The 21,218-nt window shown below is 48.1% G+C and overlaps 2 protein-coding genes across 2 annotated transcripts in view; both read left to right on the top strand.

The window, feature by feature from the left end:
- Positions 1-10,097, top strand: part of LOC131215369 (protein O-mannosyl-transferase Tmtc3-like) — a 151,293-nt gene extending 141,196 nt beyond the window's left edge. Inside the window, exon 12 of the mRNA XM_058209757.1 lies at positions 10,004-10,097. Coding sequence (XP_058065740.1) covers positions 10,004-10,097 — 94 coding nt within the window. The remainder of the gene's footprint in view (positions 1-10,003) is intronic.
- Positions 10,098-14,174: 4,077 nt separating this feature from the next.
- LOC131210402 (LIRP-like) lies at positions 14,175-20,310 on the top strand. Its single transcript, XM_058203646.1, has 3 exons — positions 14,175-14,793; positions 19,424-19,637; positions 19,716-20,310. Exons 2-3 carry the CDS (start codon positions 19,424-19,426, stop codon positions 19,916-19,918), a joined length of 417 nt encoding a protein of 138 aa, XP_058059629.1. The 5' UTR covers positions 14,175-14,793; the 3' UTR covers positions 19,919-20,310.
- Positions 20,311-21,218: the final 908 nt, after the last annotated feature.

Below are 21,218 nucleotides of genomic sequence, written 5' to 3'. Positions count from 1 at the left end.
GAGAAGCAACAAGCAATAAGTAGTATGAATAGTTGATCAATTCGATTGATCTATCCGATCAATTAAACATCACATTTGTACGCCTATATTCCAGTCCTTATTCAACCGAATCTTTTAATCGTCCATCAGACGGATTGTTTTGAAAAAGTCTGTTATGAAATGGTTGGTTAATTCACTAGTTTTTAATGTAATCTGTGGTGCTGAATTAAATGATTATGGTTTCCAATCTATTACATCATGTAATGTAAATATTTCGTCCTTGTGTTATCAGCGAATGGTGATCGTTAGGTCTCTTCGTTTAATAAACAAAATATATTGTACATAAACAAGTAATGTTCCTAAACATACCCTTAACTGGCCAGCCGATTAACGAGAAAGTCTCTTTGATTTCCCTTCCGTTCATGCTTGAGCGGCTCGTCAATTGATAACCAATCAACGTCACGATTTGGAAACACTGGAAATGAGCACAAACACGGCCAATATTTGGATGTTACGTGAACTGAACCAAAGGTTGTAAAACCCTTGCTCCAACAACATCATCAGTAATCTTCACGCTCCATTGATTGAAAAGCTGAACATTAAGGTCGTCCATTAGTGACGATTAGAGATTAGCGACGTTCACAAATTGTTTGTAATTAACAATATAAAATTGATTGTCATAACTGTTTCAATTATAACTATTATTATTTTTTGCATGACCAAGCATTACGCCTTGCCCGTGTTTGTAAGCCATGCAGGTAACCGATTTTAACAGAAAACTTTCTTCTTCTTTTGTTCCAAAAGGAAATCATTTCAACCAAACCCCCCGCTCGTGCTCGGGATTTGTTTCCCACTCGAATAATTCGTTTGCCACCGCCAGGGGATCCACCGTGGCCTCGGCCCAAGCCCCACAGCATCACTGTGCACGTGAAACAAAGATGTTAGAGCATCGGCGCATCAACAGCACGTCTTATCGCCAGACCCTCACCAAACCCTCAGAGGCACTTTCGGCGTGCGGCATGCGCGGTGGAGTCCAACGCACCAAACAACGGGGTGGACGGACGGGGACACCCCCTTCAACGACCCCCCTTGGGCCCCACCTTGCTCATGCAATCTTCAACTTCTACGGCGTAAACAACGGCGTCGGCGGCGTTCCACATTCGCGCTGTTCGCTTCGAATGCCACGATCGCAGGATTTTCCCGCGGTGCCGGGTGGGTCAAAGATCGGCTCGAAGCTGGCGCCAAGGAGGAAAAAAACAATCTAACACCCGCACTGACAAGCACCGCAAGTGTGGTGCCGAAACTTCACGCTAACGACCTCGAAACCGCGGGAAATCGTGTGGGAAAATCTCGTATCGCTTGCATGAAGGCGGTAACACGGAAAGAAGGACCAGACCGGAATATAGGGAACCAGTGACAAGTGGAGCGATGCCGTTCATAATCACAACCTCGTCCTTGGTCGCTTTGGGACCAGGGCCAATTAAAACGTAAGGTTATGCTGCTTGGTGCCTTTTTCTCGTAATTAGCACTCAAATCAGGGCGCAAGTATTTGTTCGGTGTTATGCAAAGTTTACAACCGAAAAGGACATCGCTGAAAACCTTGCGCCTAAGGGAGACAAATTGGCAAAGAAGCTACATTTCACACTTTTGTTCGGCATTGACGTTGGCTTAAAGTAAAATATAAACTTAACAAAAGCATAATTTGGCATCATATTGAAGTGAAAGCATTGAAGTCGACGCCTTCAATCTTCCGTGGGACCAATCGATAGTTATCGAACTTTGAATTATAAATCCAAATCGATGGTTTAAAATAATTTACTTTTAGTACAACGTTGTTCTAAAAGGAATAATACATTTCATTCAAACATTTGGCGGAGAAAAAACGGACTTCCTTAACAAAATAGGCTACTAGGATCACAATGAGGTCACCGGGCAAACTACCGTGCCCAGCATGTGGCGGAGCCACTAGTGCGGGACAGCCAAGGCCTGCTAAAAAGCATCACGCATCAATCGCGCTGGTCTCGTGTGGTGTTGGCCTACAAATCTACTAATTACTGGGCCACAGCACCGTGACCGTCCTTCGATGGCGTTCTGCGACCCAAGGTTGCTCCCAATTCCATTACATTGCTGGTACTTAAATCGTCCTTCCTTATGTCCTTCTCGCCTGGCTGCCTCATCCTACAGCTAGTACCTCTAATTCCATTTTCCTTCTTTAACTCCCTGTACCCGAAGGCTGATGGTGATGAGTTTCTGCTGAACATTCCAAACTTCTTTTGCAATCTGGAACATGGCCGACCAGGTGGCCTTCACCGTTCACTGGCTTGTTTGAAAATGGCTGCAGTCCTGTTGACCAACAAAATGTATCAACAGTTTCCTCACTTCCTTGAAGCTACAAGACGGCAAGCGAGTTCCTCGTTACTGCCACAAGCAGCGCAATCGACACGGCATTAACTAGAAAATGATTTACCAACCACGTTGAGGATATTATCATCAATACCAGTCGTTTTTATCTTCCTTAAAAAATCTGCCAAATGTCGAGTACATAATTTTTCACCTTTCACCGAACTACGGTGACTGGTGGAAGATAGTTCAAGGACATGCAGGGTGTTCCATCACAATCATCTGAAAGCTACCATCACAGCGATAATTGCTACTATGACTAAATACTATGAAAAATGCCCAAAAAGGCCGCTTTTTGTGCGTCTAATGGAAACGGTCATTTGATCGATATTGTATTCTGGGTAAATTATTAATAAACGGCATTCTATACCTTAAATAAATCTTGTTCATTTGATAAAATCGACTTACAAAAAGCAGAGTCATTTAACATTTTAATAGTATGGATCGTGATGGAACACCCTGTAGTAATAGGGCAGCACACTAAACATAAAATGGAGCATGATTTTTCGAAATTCGGCCCGAAAGTGCCCAGCAACAACAAAAAAACGAAGACTATCTGATAGCGCCAGCCATCAACTACGTAGCCGCGTTTGGGTCACTATCGCTCACGATGGCGCATCCGCAACTGGCCTGGTGAAAGGCACACAAAAATACCTCACACTCCCACCGAACGTCACCAACAGGCATGTCACAGTGCCCGGGGACGAACCCCAAGAGGTCTTTTAGGTCCTAATCTCGGCAGTCGGCGCGTCATCGCCCAAGGGTTGGATGGTTTCGCTTGAACCCTTGACCTCGCTCTGCGGATGGCTAGCGCTCCGGCTCCACATGGCACATGGCCGGTCAGGACCTCTCGATGGCATTCCTGAAAATGTGTGGCTCTAAAAATAATACAATCTACGGATGGACTTGCGACTCTCCTCCCCTGCCGTTGGCCTCGTGCAATGGGTCGCTTGGGAGCCAGACCACCTCTGCCGCATCAGAGAGGATTGTGACAGCCGACAGGCCTCTCTATCAGTGATCGAACGTAAACAACAACAAACACACCACCAGCAGCCGTCGGAATGGTTCCGGATTGCATCAGCTTACAGTGCTTCGCACTAAATGTCCCGCACAAAATCACAAATAAATTGCCAATACATCAATCGATTTGTTGAACCATAAATTTAAAGATAATATGCTTCTCAAAAATAAGGCAAACCATTGAACTCTAGTTTGAATATCCTTTTCTTTTTGAGTGAGTGAATTCAACCGTTTTGTTACTATCTTTTTAAATATTTTCATGATTGAATAAATTGGTTAATAAATGTTTTAGGTAAGAGTTCCGCTTAACTTAAATTGTGAACAGAAACTCAAAAAAAGAAAGAGGAAAATAAATCCAAATTTGGCTAGAAACAAAAATGTTTTACCACAATTCCAATAAAGTTTTTGAAATACTCCAATCAAATTGAAATTAAGCAAAACAACTAACAAGTAAGCACAAAACAAGAAAGATAATTATTCTAACGAAAACAGACAAAAACAAACTAAAAACGATACCATAATATGGATAACTGAAAAACAACATTCAATAGCAGTACAGTACAACTACAGCAGTAAACACTCATTTCATCGTTAAATAATTTTTACCAGCATTTCTTGGGTGTGATGCCCACCGATGGGTACTGTTGCCGGTGGCAGTCCACTGGAGGTCGGTTTAAACCCGTTCGCGTTCGATCACTATCTCGAGCCACCACCAGCGGACCGGGCGAGCCGTCGTCCTCGGCCAGATTTTTTTTCCTTCTTTTGCTCTCACACAATCACACCCGAATGGCACCCACATACCATCGGGGTTTCGATGGCCGTCTTACTACACAGCCAAGACTTTCCGCCGTGGAAGGAGGCTTCGCATGTCTCGCGCTCCCATTTCTGTCTGGCCCCGGGCCGCGTTCCACCTTTGCTGGCTTCTGGCTCACCGCCAGCAACGGCGGCGCTATCAGCATCAGTTCGGAAAGGCATACACTCTATCAGTGTTGTTATTGTTTATTAATTAAGCCGAGCACATTGCCCGACGCGTTTACTCACCCGGGGCCCATACCGGGCTCACACTGCCAGCACTGAACGTGGGCTATTTAAAACGGTTCGAACCAAATCCGTTTATGGATGGAACACAAGGCGAAGGCAGAACTGAATTTGCCAAATGAAATTGCGTTTGCATCCTGTCCACGCACGGCGTGCTAAACATCAATATTTGTGTGCAGCACGCACACCAATCATCAATCAGCCGAATAACAGCCGACAAAAAAAGGCCAGTTCGGTCGGTTTCCGTCTGGACCACCGCAATTGATCAAAATTAATTAACAAACAAGGATTAATAGGGCCAACGTAACAAATGAAGCACAGATTGTGAACCGGACCCGCCAAGTCCAGTTCACCTTGTTTGTCTATCGGCATGGATTATGCACTTCGGAACTACCGTCCCGGGACCGGTAAACAAACATCCTGCACCGTGGCTGCGCCATTCTCGCGAAACTGCACCCGTGGCAACGGCGTGCAAAGGACCTTGGGATGTGTGCGTGTTTGTGGTCAGGGTTAATGAGTCATTTCTAGGAAAAACTTCAACTGCAGGACTTACATCACGCCAGTTCCTTGATTTTCCATTCCATCAGCAGGACCCATTCGGCTATGTCTATTTGACCCGTAATTGAATCATCTGCTAGCTCTCTTCCATTCGTGTGCCTTGGCGATAGTTTCTAGTACCTCACACGTACTTGAGGGGCACATGCTTTCAAAATCTCCAATTTTTCCAGTCGCTTTCCACGCTCAAACCGCTCTCGAACCGTGAGGCTCGCTTGTGGGCTCTTGCGGATAAAGTTGCTCCTGCGAGCGATCGTTACACCGAAGACGAATTAGGTTGCTTGACTTGAGTGCAAGTACTGAACCGCTCCCGGAACTCTAATCATCGACGCCCTCCGTTGTTTACCTCCCGGAATCGTTGGCCGGATTCGTCAGAAAACCCGATAAGCCCGCCTGCGGCCAGAGCGAGCGAGGCGGGGGAACGTTTGATTGGAAACTCGGTGTCAATATTTGTTGTGCCCGCGGGGAAAAAGATGCCGCTCTTCCGGCCGTTAGCAACATGTCCGCGTCTGATTAACGCGTCGCGTCGCCAGCAACAGACGGCCCATCCGTCCGAGGGCCGTCAGATCGCTTTGTTCGCTCCAGGCCAGGGATTCGACGGCGTGGGCCGAGGGTTAGCAACGTGCTATCTTCACTACATATTTATGGGCGTGCAAACTTGCGCGCGGTCAACACGGTTAAATATAGGCAACTATCCCGAGGGGTCTCTCTGCCGAAGAAGATTTGAGCGTCGAATGGTCATAAGAATGGAAGATCAGTTGAAAATGACCACATTAATTGTTGCCCAGTGAGATTGGTTAGCTCCCACATCTCACATCTCAAACTCACCTACGAGGCAGCAGGTTGGCGCTCGATGCCAATTCTTTGATCGATTAACGATCAAATAATTGAATAATGATCACTAAACACTAAGAGAATTCATTAATCATTGAAAGTAACGTTAACGCCTGAATTAGAAAACAATTAACATTATCCAACAGGTCGACACAGTGTGATGTGCAAAGCAATCTGTAAAGGGTGTTACTATCCAAAATTGGTCCAACTTCAACTTGATTTTTCAAAGTGCATCAAAAAGTCCTGACACCTCTCATTTTAAGTCAGCGCGAAAATCCGTATCACTCGCGCGCCAAGTTAGCGAAATTGTTGAATGTGGCCAAATCGACAGTCATCAATGTATTTAAAGTGTTTGGAGAACGTTTAATGACAAGCCGGAAAGACTGGATCAGGTGGAAGTCGGAAGCAGGAGACCACAAAAACTACGAAACGAGTGATCAGTTGTTTCAAGCGGAATCCCAAACACTCCGTCCGAGAAGTCGCAAGTGCTGGTCTGGCGATCTACAAGAAAGTAGAGATTCCAAATCGTGACGACAAGCAAAACAAGTCGGCCAGAAAACGATCGCGGAATCTGTGCTTAAAGGTGTTGACGAAATTTTCTGCGTAGCACAGGACGATGATCTGAATGAATTCCTGGACAGCTACTATAGGGCAACTGGAAGAGGAAAGGTGGGATAGATTTGCAAGAACGTAAAGCTGTCGAACTAAGAAATATCTCGTATGGCAGACTATCTGTTCGTGTGGTTTAAACAGTGGCATTTACATCGCGATCGGGACCATCAAACAGGAAATGTCATTATCGGAAGAAGGTCTTGGAATGGTATGCCGCAAACAACGTCCAGGTGGTGCCCAAGGACATGAACCCCTCCAACACGCCAGAGCTCCGCCCAATCGAAAAACATTGGCCATCGTCAACCGGAACCTCAAGAAAACTCGTAGAACAGTTGCCAGTGAGATGGAATTCAAAGCAAACTGTCGTTCTGCAGCGAAGAAAGCGATCAGGAGAACTTTACAAGAGTTGATGAAAGGAGCAAAATGAAAGGTCCGGCAATTCGCATTCCTTAAGACGGAGGGTTGAATGATTTTTTTACATATTCTGTACAAAACGAGCTTTTAAAAGAGAACATTACCTGCATTGTTTAATAAAATGTTTGACTAATTTGCATTTTTTTTTTTGTTTAACCCGTTTTGAACGGGCACACACTTTAAACAAAACACGAACTATCATTTATTGGCTTTGAGCTTTGCTTCTGTTTTCCCCTAACCACCGTGGAGTCCCCAAAATGGATACGATAAATGAAGCTTCAAATGGGGAGCTTCTCCTCACCAAAACATCCAACTAAACCACAACAACCACGAAGGACGCCCCGTAATGGCGCCGCCAAAAATTCGTACCGCCAAGCTAATCAAGCCGTGCGCGTTGTATGTTGCGCAAAATCCCGAAAAACCCGGTTGTTGATGTGGTCGCTGGGGGAACCAACAAACACGCAAAATAAGGCATCACCCGGCCGGGGGGGTCACTAGCATCCAGCGAGCGGCGCAAATAAAGTGCGCGGAGCATCACCCCGGCGCTGATCGGCGTTGATCGGTGGGGCTGATCGAGCATAAACAAGCCAACAGTTTTACTACCGCTGATTGTTTCGTTGGCACCACGGAACTGCAACGGAATGTAAGAGTGACCCTTGGGTTTTGAAGCGTTTTGGTGGCACACGTGATGTGAATACGGATGGTGCCGAGGGCCACAGAGCGGCCAATTTTTGGCAGGGAACTGCTTAGGGAAACCTCCTGATTACAAAGTTGGCCAAAACAAACGGAAGCCAATTGAGCAGTGCTCATTGAGGTCGAGAGATCCTGGAAAGCTGCCTGGATAATAATGATAATTATAGAGTTATAAATTATAAAGGTAAAATTATGTTACTAAGTGTCCTTATGCTGAAAGCATTAATTTTTCCTTTTCCATCCCCGAATTCCAATCCCTGACAGACCTTCTTACTGGTTGCACCAAAAACTGTGGATGCACCATTTTTTCGGCACTCACTGTTGCCCAGTCCCACAACATATTTATCATTCGGAACTCCTCGGGTGGGCCTCGAGACATGCACCGGAGACACGAGAAACACGGATGGCGAAAGCCGACGACCGAGACGATGACGGGAGGCCGCGCTGACGGTGATTTGATCCGCATCACTTTTTGAAAAATGTCTGCCACTCGATGAACCGAGAAATTGGACCATTACGCGGACCCGGGGCCGGTCCGATGTCGGGATGTTTTATGTTTTTGTTTACCGCAAAAACAATTTTGCCATTTCCTTTTGCGCTCCCGCCGCCGCCGCCGAGGTCAACGCAACGCAGGTTCCCGGCATATAGTTTTGTTTTGCAATATCCTCGGCCGCGGCCGAGAGACCACAATAAAAAAAATCCTTCGGCCTGAAGCGAGTGAACGGCGTCTGGAACGGAACGCCGTCGTCAGATTTTATGTCGGGACCGCACCGCCCCCTCCCCGTTTGACCGATGGCAACAGGTCGCGCCGGATTACCTTTTCGCGCGGCATCCGAAAACTAATTTTCAGTCCGTCCGTCGAGTGGATGAGGGCTATTTTTAGTCCCTTCCCGCTGCAACGGGCGCCAGTGGGGGCCAGCTCGACTCCTGTGGATCTGTCAAACTGTTATTTACGGCCGGCCCCAACCCGCCTGGCGCTTCCCGGAGGCTTTCAAGCGCGAAGGCTCGTTAAACGGCGGACTCAAGACCCTGGGCCTGGTCTATTAATAATCGACCCAAACCCTCCGAGGTTATGATTTGCAGTTTTCGCAACGTTGCGCCTTAGCCCCGAGCGCACGGTAAGGGAGCTAAAAATAAATCGAAACAATCAGCGAACGGAGGGCCTGCTGAGGCGCCGGAGGTGCCGTTCCGAGACGAAAGGCCAACATCATGGCCCCGGGGGTTGGCCAACAAATGGCAAGAAATCCCGCGCATTTTTTTTTCCCTTCTCTGTGCTCCGACTTCAGACAGTTTTCGGTCGTAAAACGGCTACCTTTACCTTAATTGCCTTAAAAATACGATAATGCAGTCGAAATAACGTGAAAGCGGTCCAGGCTGTAAATTAAACTCACTTCCGACACAGAACGATGAAGAGAAGCGCAAAACTTACACCCTTTATTGCAGGACCAACAGTACGACCAACAAAGCAAAGGAAACATTGGGAAACTGCAAGGAAGCACAAAGTAAAAGTGGAAAAAATGTGAATGGAAAACTTAGAAAAACTTTCAAATAGCAACAGCAACGTTCCAAACAATAACTTATTTCGAGGAGTGCCAACGGACCCAACAGACCGAACACCTGAATGGCCCAAAGCAACGGGGGCTAAACGGGGGACACCAGCGCCATTCTGCAAATCACGATTTAACGGATTTAACGGCCGACCGTTGCTCGGCGGAAAAATGGTGTCGAACTGGCGGCGCATCGTAAATCATGTCACCCGGCTCAGACATCGATTGATTTTTGCCGCCCTCGGCCAACATTTAGCGGTTGTCCCTCGGTGGGGGCCCGGGTCCTCGTCACGGTTTCTGTTTAATATTGAAACCATAACTGTTGCTGTCGATAGCCCCTTCATGAAGTATTTCGTGTTCCTCCCTTTTCCATTACCTTTTTCTCAACCCTATCCGGGGGGGTCCCAACTATTTAGCGGCGTTCTCGTATTTGAATCCTAATGCGCTAGCCTTCAAGCGTTTTGCAGTCGCGTCCGTCGTTTCTAGTCTTGCGAATCATCACCACATAGCACTTCACGCCCTCGAGTGTATCGGCAGCTTCACTTTCCCGGTCGTGTTCTTCACCGATCTCTCGGCTGGCACTTACACGCGTTTATCCATTGCTGGCAACAATGTTGCTTCGGTTCCGTCAATTCATCACTGGCCGCTGCTGATGTAATGATCATCCACCGTTCCACGCTCCGCTTAGAGTTCCGCTCGATTAGACCCGTGATTTGGACGGTTTAACACTTTCGTCTTGCTTGCCTGTCTAAGACAGTCTAGTAGATGTTTAGCTAATTAAGGAAGAGAGACCCAAGGTTTAGGTTCTAATAGGTGTATTAATTAAAACGTATCTCCTTATTTTATTGCACGAACGAAAAAACGAACAGGCGCGCTAATTTCGCGAAGATTATTAACCATTTTCCAACCAGGTCGGGTCAGAAAAAGCGGGTCGAGGAGCGCACGCCGGGCTCGGAATCGGCAGAAATGGCCGCCAAGTTAACCTACATCGCTGGACGGCGTTAACAACAGTGCACCACAATGGTTCTAGTAAGTGTTTAGCCAAGAACACAATCCGGCGTCGGCCGCGACCGTATCAGTGTTTGAAGGAAACGTCACTCCCGCTTGGTCGACGGGCGGAGCGGATAGACCACACCCCGACACCCAGCGGTCCCACTGAGTCGGAGTCCGTGGGAAAGCAGAGCCCAGATTAGTAGCATTGAAACGAAAGTTAGCATTAACTTTCCTATAACCCATGGTCACGTAACAAACCGTTTTCCATACATTTGAAGCGCATTGCGAACTTGGCTCACAATTTATGCTCTGAACAGACGATATAATAAATCCATGAAGTAATTAGTCGGCTTGGATTAGGATTAGTTGGTCAACAAAACGAGTGACTGTTTGGTGCAGATTTTGGCTGATTGGTTCTTCGGCGAAATTAAGCTAAGAACTTGGACTTGGGGTATTTGACTTCAACAGGACGACGCTATGTGTCATAGAGCGACAGCCACAATTAATATTTATGTTATGTGCACATACCAGCAACTATTGAGGACCTCAAGAATCAAATTCACATTGCTATTTCCAAAATAGGACAAGATACAATCGAAAATGTACTCAAAAATAAGTCGACCGAATGACGTACTGCCAAGCCAATCGTAGTGAACATTTGACCAACATTTATTTACATGAAAAAAGTGTTAAAAATAAACCTTTGAAATAAAAGTTCAAGCATCGACGCATATTGTGCCGTTTTTTTTAAAGCCAAATGTAAAAGTAAACGCAAATTTGCTCGCACTGTATAAGCAGAAATGAGGTGTACTTGAACTTTCGATGGAATTTCATGCATGATTTCATTCGGAGTGTTCCTTGAGAACTCCAGCGACTCAGTTTTATCAACGCGCCAAAATGCTGTATTAAAATTTATCTAATTGTCTCTGATAAACTATCAGATATCATTGTTTATGGCCAACTTGGCTAAGTTGCTCATTAAATAAATAAATAAATAAATAAATAAATTCTCAATTCAGTAATAACATGCAAACGCTCCGTGAGACGCTTCCATTTGGATGGCGTTTTGGATCGCAAACTGAACCAATGAGCACCAAATTCATCTGATATAGTCTCTTGTAGTGACCGCTTTAAGATGCACGTTTCGAGTCAATACGCAAAATAGTTTTATGGGTAGCCTCAGCATAAGCATATGCCGCAGGAAAATAAGTAGTTGGGTTCAACTTTTGCCAAATCTCCCATCAATGCCATTCGCTCCACAAGACGAACTAATAAAAAAAATACAAATTTATCCCAAATTGAAATATGCCACAGGTAAAGTCACCGCACAAATGAACTCGCAACGGGCGTATCTCTTCGCTCGGCTGTCCCTGTCTCTCTTACTGTACAGCACCTTTTTTTGGCGAAAACTAAAAGCGTACCCCATTTCGCAAATTATGTAGATTACGCTCGGCCTGGCTCCCTTCAGTCCGCGATCAGCGATCATCAACGAAGCCCGCAGCCACCAAAGCCCGTGACGTGGATGACGTCAAACGTTTGCATTATGTTTCAGTCGGCTGCCACCAACCAACCAACCAACCAATTAATGCACCGAACCGGCCGACGCCGATCCCGGTTTCGAGTTCGTGGCCTCTCGACTCGGCCGGCGATCGTTCCCAGCGCAGCGCAACGATCTATTTAGCGCCGCCGTAATCACTGATCATCCGACTGATTGAGTTGCTGCCCCCCCGGAGAGCGGTGGTGGGGACCCCACAAACGGGCCTGAAAGCTGCTGGACACGGTCACGCTCGCACGATCCGGTTTTTCGGTTGCCGGTAATGGTGGCTGAAAATTTGAAAGCGGATTGCGCCCACGGACTCTACGCGGAAACGCTACGTAATATTGGCGTGTGATTGACATTGGGCGTTGGGCTTCTTCGACAGGACGTTGTCGTGGGGTTCTGCTTCATCCCATCCCGGTGGCCACAGGAATCAGCAAGGATCACTAGCCCCCAGCTGAGCGGAGCGGTGAGTTGGTCGATCGGTCGATCGAAAACAAAACTCACTGATAATGGGGGGGGCGAGAAAGCGAAAGTCCGTCTTCGGACACGATAAGAAACACAAGGCAAAAGACCGCAACGCGACGGGTGCCAGAGCGAAGAAACCCAATACGGACGCAGATAACAAGATCGCGAAAAGGGACACTCGATTCGTGGTGAGATATGAGAAGCAAACAAAGCGACCAAAAATCTCACTCAGCGCTCACAAGGTGAGAAGTCGTTCTCTCTCTCCGATGCACTATGGGAAAAAGACGGTCATAAATCAATTTCAAAAATTGAGGTTCCAGTCATATTAGCCTAAAATAGATAAGTTATCTATGGCAAGTCCGAATTTTTAGCCTTTCATGTTGCGTAGATTCCGAGAAATCATTTGTCAAAGTCGAAAGAGTGATAAAAATGGCTCTCTAGAACCAACTTTTATCAGCTACTTTAACGCGATCGTTAGCACAGTTCTGCAACAGTAATATACCTATATTATACATCATTCGAAAGGTAATGAATCCTTCTTATATATAAAATAATTAAATGTTTACGTTTTGCATTGCTAGTTTATTTTTATTGGGAATTGGTATAGAAAACTAAGAAAAAATACAGTTTTTCAACTTTGGTAATGCAGCAAAAAAATGCTTCGCGGTGTTCTTCCCAAACGAGACATTACAATTAAAGTTTAGACAATTTCACATATTCGTGCGATAAATTTAGCAAATTTCTATTTTAAGAAAACAATTCCTGATGCATGAGGAGGCGCCTGGAATTAATTTTACTGATGTACGCACGCAGCGTGATTTAAATATGTCGATTCACCGTGTTTGTGCGAGTTCATTTGGGGTGTTCACCGTGTTTGCGAGTTTACGAGTGCACTCCGCGACTGTGTTTATGAGTGGTGGGAACGCCTGGTCCTTTGTAGTATATGAAATGGTCATACAAAACATATTAGCATTATACCTTTTCTATTATTTAGATAAACTAAGTGTTATCAGTGATCACGGATCAATCAAGTATGCGTTGCCTATTTGTAGTGCAACGCCTAACAAGATGAAAATCTCCTCGAGAGAATAACTTAAAAGACACGTTCATTCGGGCAATACATAGCAGTGACCCTAAAAATAGTTCTATGTCATTGGGTTATAGGCAGCGAAAAAACGATAAACTTAGTTTTCTAGATAAAGTAAAAGAATTTTTAATCATGGAGGACACATTAATGACGATATTGCGATTGATCTTGTATTTAACCAAGTAGATAATATCGATTTAAGGTTGGATGAAGATATAGACTAATAAGTATGCTATCAAACGTTTAAATAGTAGTTCATGGGTTGGTAATAACTACTTGCTTCAAAATTCCCACAAACGGAGTGGATAAAGCTCCTTGATCATTTCAAACCCTTTTTCAAACTCACAAGCCATTCGATTTGTAGCAGAAATTCGATATTTGCATCTTCGATAGTGCTTTACATTTTTTTGGTGTAATGCAGATTGCATACTTAAGGCGTTTAAAAACCTTAAAATAACGAAAAAAGCTTATTTAATGTACTTGAACGCGCGTAATGCACATAGAAAGTTGAATTTAATCAAAACAAAGAAAAAAGTTCATAGCTTCTTCCTAAAAATAAATATGTCCGGCTTTCCTATAGAAATTCCCCATTGTGCGATGGAAGCGATCGCACTCGATCTCTGATAACGCGCGTCTCTCTGTTGATGCCTTCCGCTTCACGATCAGCTTTTTTTGGTTGGTTGATCTTCATCGACCACTCTCTGCCTCTCTGTCTCTCTTTCTCGCTCCGTCTTTCCTCGTTTCCCTCACGCTCAATGTTTTCCTTCACAGCTATCTCCTTCTCTCTCTCCGTTTCTCTCTCCATCTATCCCTCTTCTTTTCTTCTCACAGACACCGACAGAGAGAGAGAGCTCCGTACCGAGTGAGTACCGCGAGGAGCTGCGGCTCACAGGGCGGCGGAACGAACGAGAGAAAGCGCATTTGACCACAGGAACCGCCGCGGGACGGGTTAAAAGGCGATTCCGGTCGGCAGCGGACCGGCCAGTTGGAACTGTGATGTCGACGAGATAGCAGCAAGCGAACGAATTGCCAGCCGCAGCCCGCCCGCCCCGACGGGGAACACGAGAACTGAACCCGGAGCCAGGAGTCTGTGCCCGTGCGTCTCTGTCCGTGCCCGTCCCAAGTGTCGCCCTTGCGTGTATGTGTGCAGTGCGTTGTGTGCGCCGAACCACGCTCAGTGACCGATCGATCGATCAACACCCGAGACCTTTGACCTGACGCGGTAGACAGAGCCTACGGCTCTGGTCTCTTTGGCAAAGTGTCCGTGTTAGTGTCTGTCCACAGCGAAGTAGCGAAGCGAAGTACGATCAGTTCTGCGATCAATGAGTGTGTGGTGTCAGACCGCGAAAGGATCGATCACCCGCAACCGGAGCGAACGACTGACAAGTGACTAGAAGACCGAAACCAGAGGCCGTTCCGTGTGCGGCTCCATAGTGTCCCTTCCGATCGGCAGCAGGCTCAGACCTTTGAATGTGTGCCTGGATTGATTTCATTTTCATCTTCAACAAAAACTGCTCGAAAATAGTGCCACACCCGGAGCTAACCCAGCGACGACTTCCCGGGCTCCACGCTTATCCACGTCGCTTCGGATCCACCAGCGCGACAGTCGGTGAAAGGTAAGCCTCGGGCAGATCCTTCTGCCACATTCAACAGCCTCTTCAACAGTCATAACAGTTCAAAAAGGAGGGATGTGATCGCTGTTCCTTTGGAAAAGTGTCCGCGTGCGGGGATTGAAAGAAAGTTAAACAGGCAATCAAGGCGCAAACCTTGATTACCGTTTCGACAGTTCTAGTTTGAAACTAGAACGGAACGGCCACCACACCAACGACAGATCGTTTGTCTGGAAAACGGGCTGGAAATTAACACAGCCTGCAACCGAACCACGGGGTCCCAGTTTGAAGCGGGAGGATCGGGTTCCCTATTTTCGTATTCACTCTCTGTCTCTCTATCAGCAACCCGAGCAGCAGCCCAGTCTTTTATTGGCCATCGGGTCGACGGGTTTGGTTCTAAAAATAGCTGTACCACCGCTGCGGGACAACCCCCGAGGAGCGAGGAGTGACTTATTATGCTGGCTGGCTGGCTGGCTGGAGACTTATGAGACAGCCCCGGGTCTCCGGTCCGACCCGGATCAGCTGGCGAACAGCTGTCGTGTGGGCTTTGCGGGGTAGCGACCCGGCGCGCCAGGGGCCGTTTCTTCATCTTAATTGTATGTTGTTTTTTTTCCCCTGTGTGTCCCAGGTCCGTGGGTCGATAAGGGTGTCCATAGCAGCGGGCGACGAGAGAGAGAGCGAGGGCACATAATTGAGGCGAGCCTTGATTGAGGGCTGTAGACCAGGCAGCGGGGCGGGAGGACAGGGAGGGAGAATATCCAGACAAAAACAAAAAACGACCAAACGACAACAACCACAACAACAACTGTGGGCCGATATGTAGGTCATAGGAAACGACAAATGAACAGGCGGTCTGTCTGGCCGTTCTTCGCGGCCGGACGATCACACGAAGTGCTCGTGTACTTGTTGCCCCCCCGGGGGGCGGTAGTAGTACCTCCCATCTCGCTCGCTGATGGGCTGCTTCATTACGGGTTGATGGATTGTTACGTAACTCGCACTCTGTTTTCCATGGCGTCCGTTTTGAGGTCATCCACGGACCCGCATTAACCCGCCAAAAGCAAGCCACTTAATCCCAAGTTAAGATGTGCGAAATGAACTACAAGTTTAGAAATTTCCAATGTCCTGGCGGTCAGTGGAACTTTCTGTCAACAAACTTCAAGGGTGGTCAACACCTAAAAAAAAGGCAACCAAAATGCAGCGACTCATCCTCTCGCCGCAGCGTTGGGGAAAGTTCCCGACCAAGCCGAAGGGCAGCCCGAGCGACGGCGCACTCGTGGCGCTGATAAATGGCCGATGGGAAAGCAGTAAACAAGAAATGACCGTCGACTCGTTTCGTGATCGATAGTGCTGAGCCAAGATGCTACAGCATCGCGGCCACGCGCTGGCCGCGTGCGCTTGAACCGTCGTCGGATGTCTGATGTCGGAGATTCCATCGCTGGAACTGGATTCGCTGGCCGTTGGCCTCGCCGTGGGGGCCACCCCGGGTGATTTACCTTCACCATCTCGTGCTGCTCCGTCTCCCGGGACGTGCTGGAATGTGAGGCTGGCAGAAGAGGTTCTATGCTGTCCACGGTTACAGGTTTCGTTCGCGCGCCCATCCGGGGCGGACTTGTTTGGTGCGTGCAAAAAGGAAGCAAATTACCCTGCCCTAATCAGGACGATTTGCATTTTTTTAATGAAAGCTGAAACCGGGACCGGCAGTAGCTGCTTCTTCGGGACCTACCTTCAACCTAGCGGTGGGCAACCTCCAAATTGAAGAGGGTCCTCGCGCACCTCGCGGGGCCTTCACCCGGCCGAATCGCCAGATCTGGGAGTCTCGAGCCGAGTCAGCGCCGGTGGGTCGCACAAATTTAATGAAATCATTTATTTTCATTGGTCCTGCCTGACACACACGCCTCTCTAGCCTAGAACAAACAGCGAAGGACTTCGAGTGGGGTCCAGTTGGCCGGCGGGGGGGGACATTAATCTAAGTTGACTCCATCAAACCCGTACGTGGCCAGAGCGATTACATCGCGCACTCCATATCTATTTCGAGCATCATCATCATCACGAAACGCCAAACGCCCACCTTCGACACCGCTCAATTGGCGGGAACTCGGGCCAAGCCACCCTATTGCCCATTCTTCCCGCCAGACGCCAGACACGACGACGGCCCCAGAAAGTACCACTGCACTGATACGGCCTCGATGCACCCGGCCCGTCGCCAATTTCCAACAATGTTGACGCGATCGCGATCGCGGCCATAGTGCGTACGGACTCTGGACTATGGGCGCCACCGGCCTAGCATCCCCCCAGCTGCCTAGCGGGTTGTCACGAGACACAAGATTGACAACGCACACGCCGCGCCGGCGGTAGACGGACGGCTGGCGTTCGAGGAAGCGAACGCCGGTCCGGTCTCTCTCCGCTGCTCTCAATTGGCCGAAAACTTGGGGAGCCGGCCACTAATAGCCTACCGCCGGCAATTTATTCATTTCGTATTCATTGGGCAGCGAAACGGAGCGATCGCGTCCGCGTTTCCCTGTTGGTGTCCGAAGAAGGTGTCCCGGGAAGGTGCCTGCGCCTGCGCCGGTGGCGGTGGCGGTGGTGGTGCGCGCGAGGGCCCTTTTTTCTCCGTGAGTTGTTTTCCTATTACCCCCGCGGGGAGTTGGGGCCCGAAGCGGCCGTTATGATCTCCGTTTCGCGAATATTCATTTTAGCCGCCATTAGTGTTTTTGATTTTATTAGCCCATTATCCTGAAGGCGTGGTGGCCCGGCCCGGGACCAACTTGGGGAGAGCCAAGTCAACCGGCCAAGTGGGCTGGAGTCGCGTCTGGTCGCGGCTCTGTTGCCATTCGGGTTCTTCTTCGGGGACGGGTCCGTTTCCCAATTCCCGGAGCCCCGCCTTTCCGGATGTCAAAGTTTATTGAAATCAAGTTCAACGAACCTGGTACTGGTGCTGAGTGCCTCGTTGATGCGGGCCGGGCAGACACACACAGGCTAGGCTAGAAGGATGATTTAATTATGCGCTCCTCCGAGAGGATCACTGCCGTGCCCGGGGGGCCAGAGTGCACGAACCACAGTTAACGATCACATTTTATGGTCTTCTAGATAGGGGGGTCCCGTTGTTACTGCTGGCTTACTTTATTTGATTTTCGTATTGTTCGGTGCTTGGACTTGGATTTACTGTATTTCTATAGGGTGAGCAAAAATGGGCGTCATTTGGTTACAAAAAAATGGCTGACTGGCTATTATTTGAAAGGTCAATTCTTCAACTTTTTGTTGTAAAACAATTTTGGTCAAATGTTCACCATCGATTGGCTTGGCAGTAGCTCATCCAGTCGATTCTATCTGGTCCAATTTCGGCAATAGAAACTTTAATTTGGCTCTTGAGGTTGTCAATAGCAGCTGGTATCTTCGCATAACATAAACATTGATTGTGGCTGACACTGCATGGCACGTAGCGCCGTCCTGTTGCAGGCAAACGCCGTCCAAGGTCTCAGCTTCAATTTCGTTGAAGAACCAATCAGTTAAAATCCGCACCGTCTAGCCTCTTGTTTTGGGTACATTGGCTTCTCTTGCATGGCGTGTGGGTTTTCTGAACCTAAAAACGACAATTCTGCTAATTAACATAGCCATCGAGGTGAAAATGAGCTTAAAAAAATGAGCTTTTCAAATATTGTCCTGTTTGAGTTGAGACTTGAGTACCACCTTGGAAATAAGGTTTTCATATTTCCCAATTTGCTGCTACCTAAATTGTATTTTAGATACATTTGTGGTAAATCGACTTTTCAAATTAAATTTCAAGCATCGAAAAATATTCAGCCATTTTAAACTTATAACCAAATGAAAAAGTGCACCCTAATTTGCTCGCCCTATACTTGAAATTGAAAAATTTAGTCCATTTTCTATTCATTATTTTAAAATAATTGTCATAAACAGTCAAGACCCCATGAGCGTCTAATCATCTTCTGCTCGTTGGGAGCTTGAAAATAAAAAAAAATGGAAAGACGCATAAACATAATAAAAACGTGGAAAGTCCACCGAAAACCAAACCACTCCCGGACACGCAAAGAAAAACACAAATACCAAAAAGGTCCACAACTGTGCACTCGGACCCGTGATCGGCTCCGCCTTATCTGCTCGCGGAACGGAGCGGAACAACACCACCTGGGCTGTATCGAAACCGTGGGATCTGTTCCGAAATCCAAGGACCGACCACGGTTGGCCACCGGTGCTGACCTTCAACCGGTCGTGGCCAGAGTCGGCCTGGCGATGCTGGGCTGAAGTTCGGGATGATTATTTCTTTCAATGAACCTCAATTAATCGCCCCCCTTGATAGCTGGCGACGTGGCCATCCACGACGACGGCGAAGACTCCGTTGACCGTCAATGCCGGGTGCGCGCCGATCGCGTCCTGTGGCCCGCGGATCTTTGGACTTTGGGATTGGGTTTGTTCTTTTAACCGACGCTGGAACAAAGCTCTCGAACTTCAGCTCTCTTCGAAAAAGCCCGGGGAAGATCTACGGGGCGCTCGTCCTTAGGGTGCATGATGAACCGTTTTTTAATGGCCAATTTGTAGGTGCAGCGTCACGTTACTGCTTTAAGCCAACCACTAACAAGGGCTTCCCGGTATCGCTTTCGCTCCTTCCCTCTTCCAGATGCGGTCCGCGTTCGTCGGTCTGAACACGGTTCTGGTCGTGGCGGTGGTGACGGCACAGCTACTGCTCAGTGAAACCAAGGCCACGTCCACGCCCGACAGCGATGCCTTGGTGAGCCATATAACGCGCTCCCGCTACTGTGGGCGCCGTCTCACGGAAACCCTGGCCTACCTGTGCCAGGGACGGTACCCGATGCTGACCCATTATCGTACCGGTAAGGATTTTTTCCCCGTCTGCCCGAGGCAATTTAAAGCAGGAGACTCATCAGTCATGTCTAACTCTCGCCCCGCAGATTACTACCACGATCAGCAGCAGCAGCAGCAGCAGCAGCGGGTGAAGGTCGAGGTGGCAACACTGCCGGACAGTTTGCCGCCCGGCTTCCCGTACCCGGGCACCGGGGTGCACCGGCGGAGCCGCCGCAGTTCCGGCGGCATCTACGATGAGTGCTGCAAGAAGAGCTGCTCGTTCGTCGAGCTGCGCGCGTACTGTGATTAAGCCGCCGATGGCTGACTCTGCGTCCAACGACTGGCAAGCGGTGTGATGAGGAAGCAGAAGCTAGTGGAACGTATACACTTGCCACTACCGACGAGAAACGACGCATCCTTGCAACGCATCCTTCGGTGGTGGCCCAGCGGCAGCAGCACCGTTGACCGCACTAACTCTAATCAATCGCTTGCGTATTATTATCACTTTTATATACATATAGTCTTACCACGTATATGCGTATCTACACCCAAGCACTGGTTTATTTTAATGTTCGCAGTTCTTGCCCATGTCTTTATTATTTAAAGTAATCTCCCCACCCTAGTAATGAACCTGGGACCGTTTGGGCATCTCAAGCGTCTCAAGGGTTTGGTGCGCGTACCTTTGAAACCCACGAAGATCACTCCTCCGATATGATATGAACCACCTATTTTAGAGATAATGGCACACACTCCCCATCGCTCCCTCGCTCAGTTTGGCTTCCAATCACGGCTTCTTCTTTCGCACGACTCTTTCTACCGGCGCAGGCATCGCGGACGCATAGACGGCTAGCGATAGAATAGGATATAGCATTTCTGTGGTACGAACGCAAGCGGACCGAGCCGCAACCTCTTGGCGCAATAGCCCCTTGACGTCGTGTACCACGTGTTGGGCCGATTTGCGTCCGCTGCGATTCGAAAGCATGTAGAGCATGGAACGTGTGCGTCGCGTGAAGTGACTCTCCGTAACTTATTGTGTAAGCATTGGCCCACCCCGGACGGTGCTAACTATGAGGACAGGGGCCCCGGTTAGAGCATGCATTTTATCCTCGGACCGTCGTTCAGCACGGTTTTGTACGGATGGTATTCTTATTTATTACGACTATATACAGCCTAGACGGAAGCAAATGTATACGGCCCCATTTTACTTTTTCGGTGGTTGAAAAGTGCTATAAACAGCAGCAAAGGGGGCTTTAGCCACCGGGTAAGCCCGGACTGTACGTCGACCTAGCGGAAGAGCTTCCCGGGGGCGGCCAACGGGATGGCCAGACCAGCCCGGAACGGTATATTTTTGAAGGACCTTAGGACAAGCAATTTTGGCACCGATCGCCCCGATCTGTCTGGTTCCCACACAATCCCCCCTGAAAACGTGAATGTGATCGTATTTTCCTATGGGCCTTCTTCGTGTGCCACTAGACTAAGCCATATGGAAGTAACTTTAATTAAAGGTAGTTTCAATCGCCAAACACAACAAACCGGGGTGTTTTTATTTTCCGGATTTCGTCGGACTTTCGTTTCATCACGGGTAGGTACTTGTAGCAGCAACTTCACCG

The sequence above is a fragment of the Anopheles bellator genome, chromosome 1 (assembly GCF_943735745.2).
Source record: "Anopheles bellator chromosome 1, idAnoBellAS_SP24_06.2, whole genome shotgun sequence".
Lineage (NCBI taxonomy): Eukaryota > Metazoa > Arthropoda > Insecta > Diptera > Culicidae > Anopheles > Anopheles bellator.
The sequence above is the reverse complement of the archived record's forward strand: the minus strand, read 5'-3'. Positions and strand labels throughout refer to the sequence as shown.

What these genes read in the sequence shown, in the direction of transcription:
- LOC131210402 (XM_058203646.1), top strand. Translation starts at nt 19,424, where the DNA reads ATGCGGTCCGCGTTCGTCGGTCTGAACACGGTTCTGGTCGTGGCGGTG. An exon ending in GCTGACCCATTATCGTACCG is followed by an intron (nt 19,638 to 19,715) that starts GTAAGGATTTTT and finishes CTCGCCCCGCAG; the next exon opens with ATTACTACCACGATCAGCAG.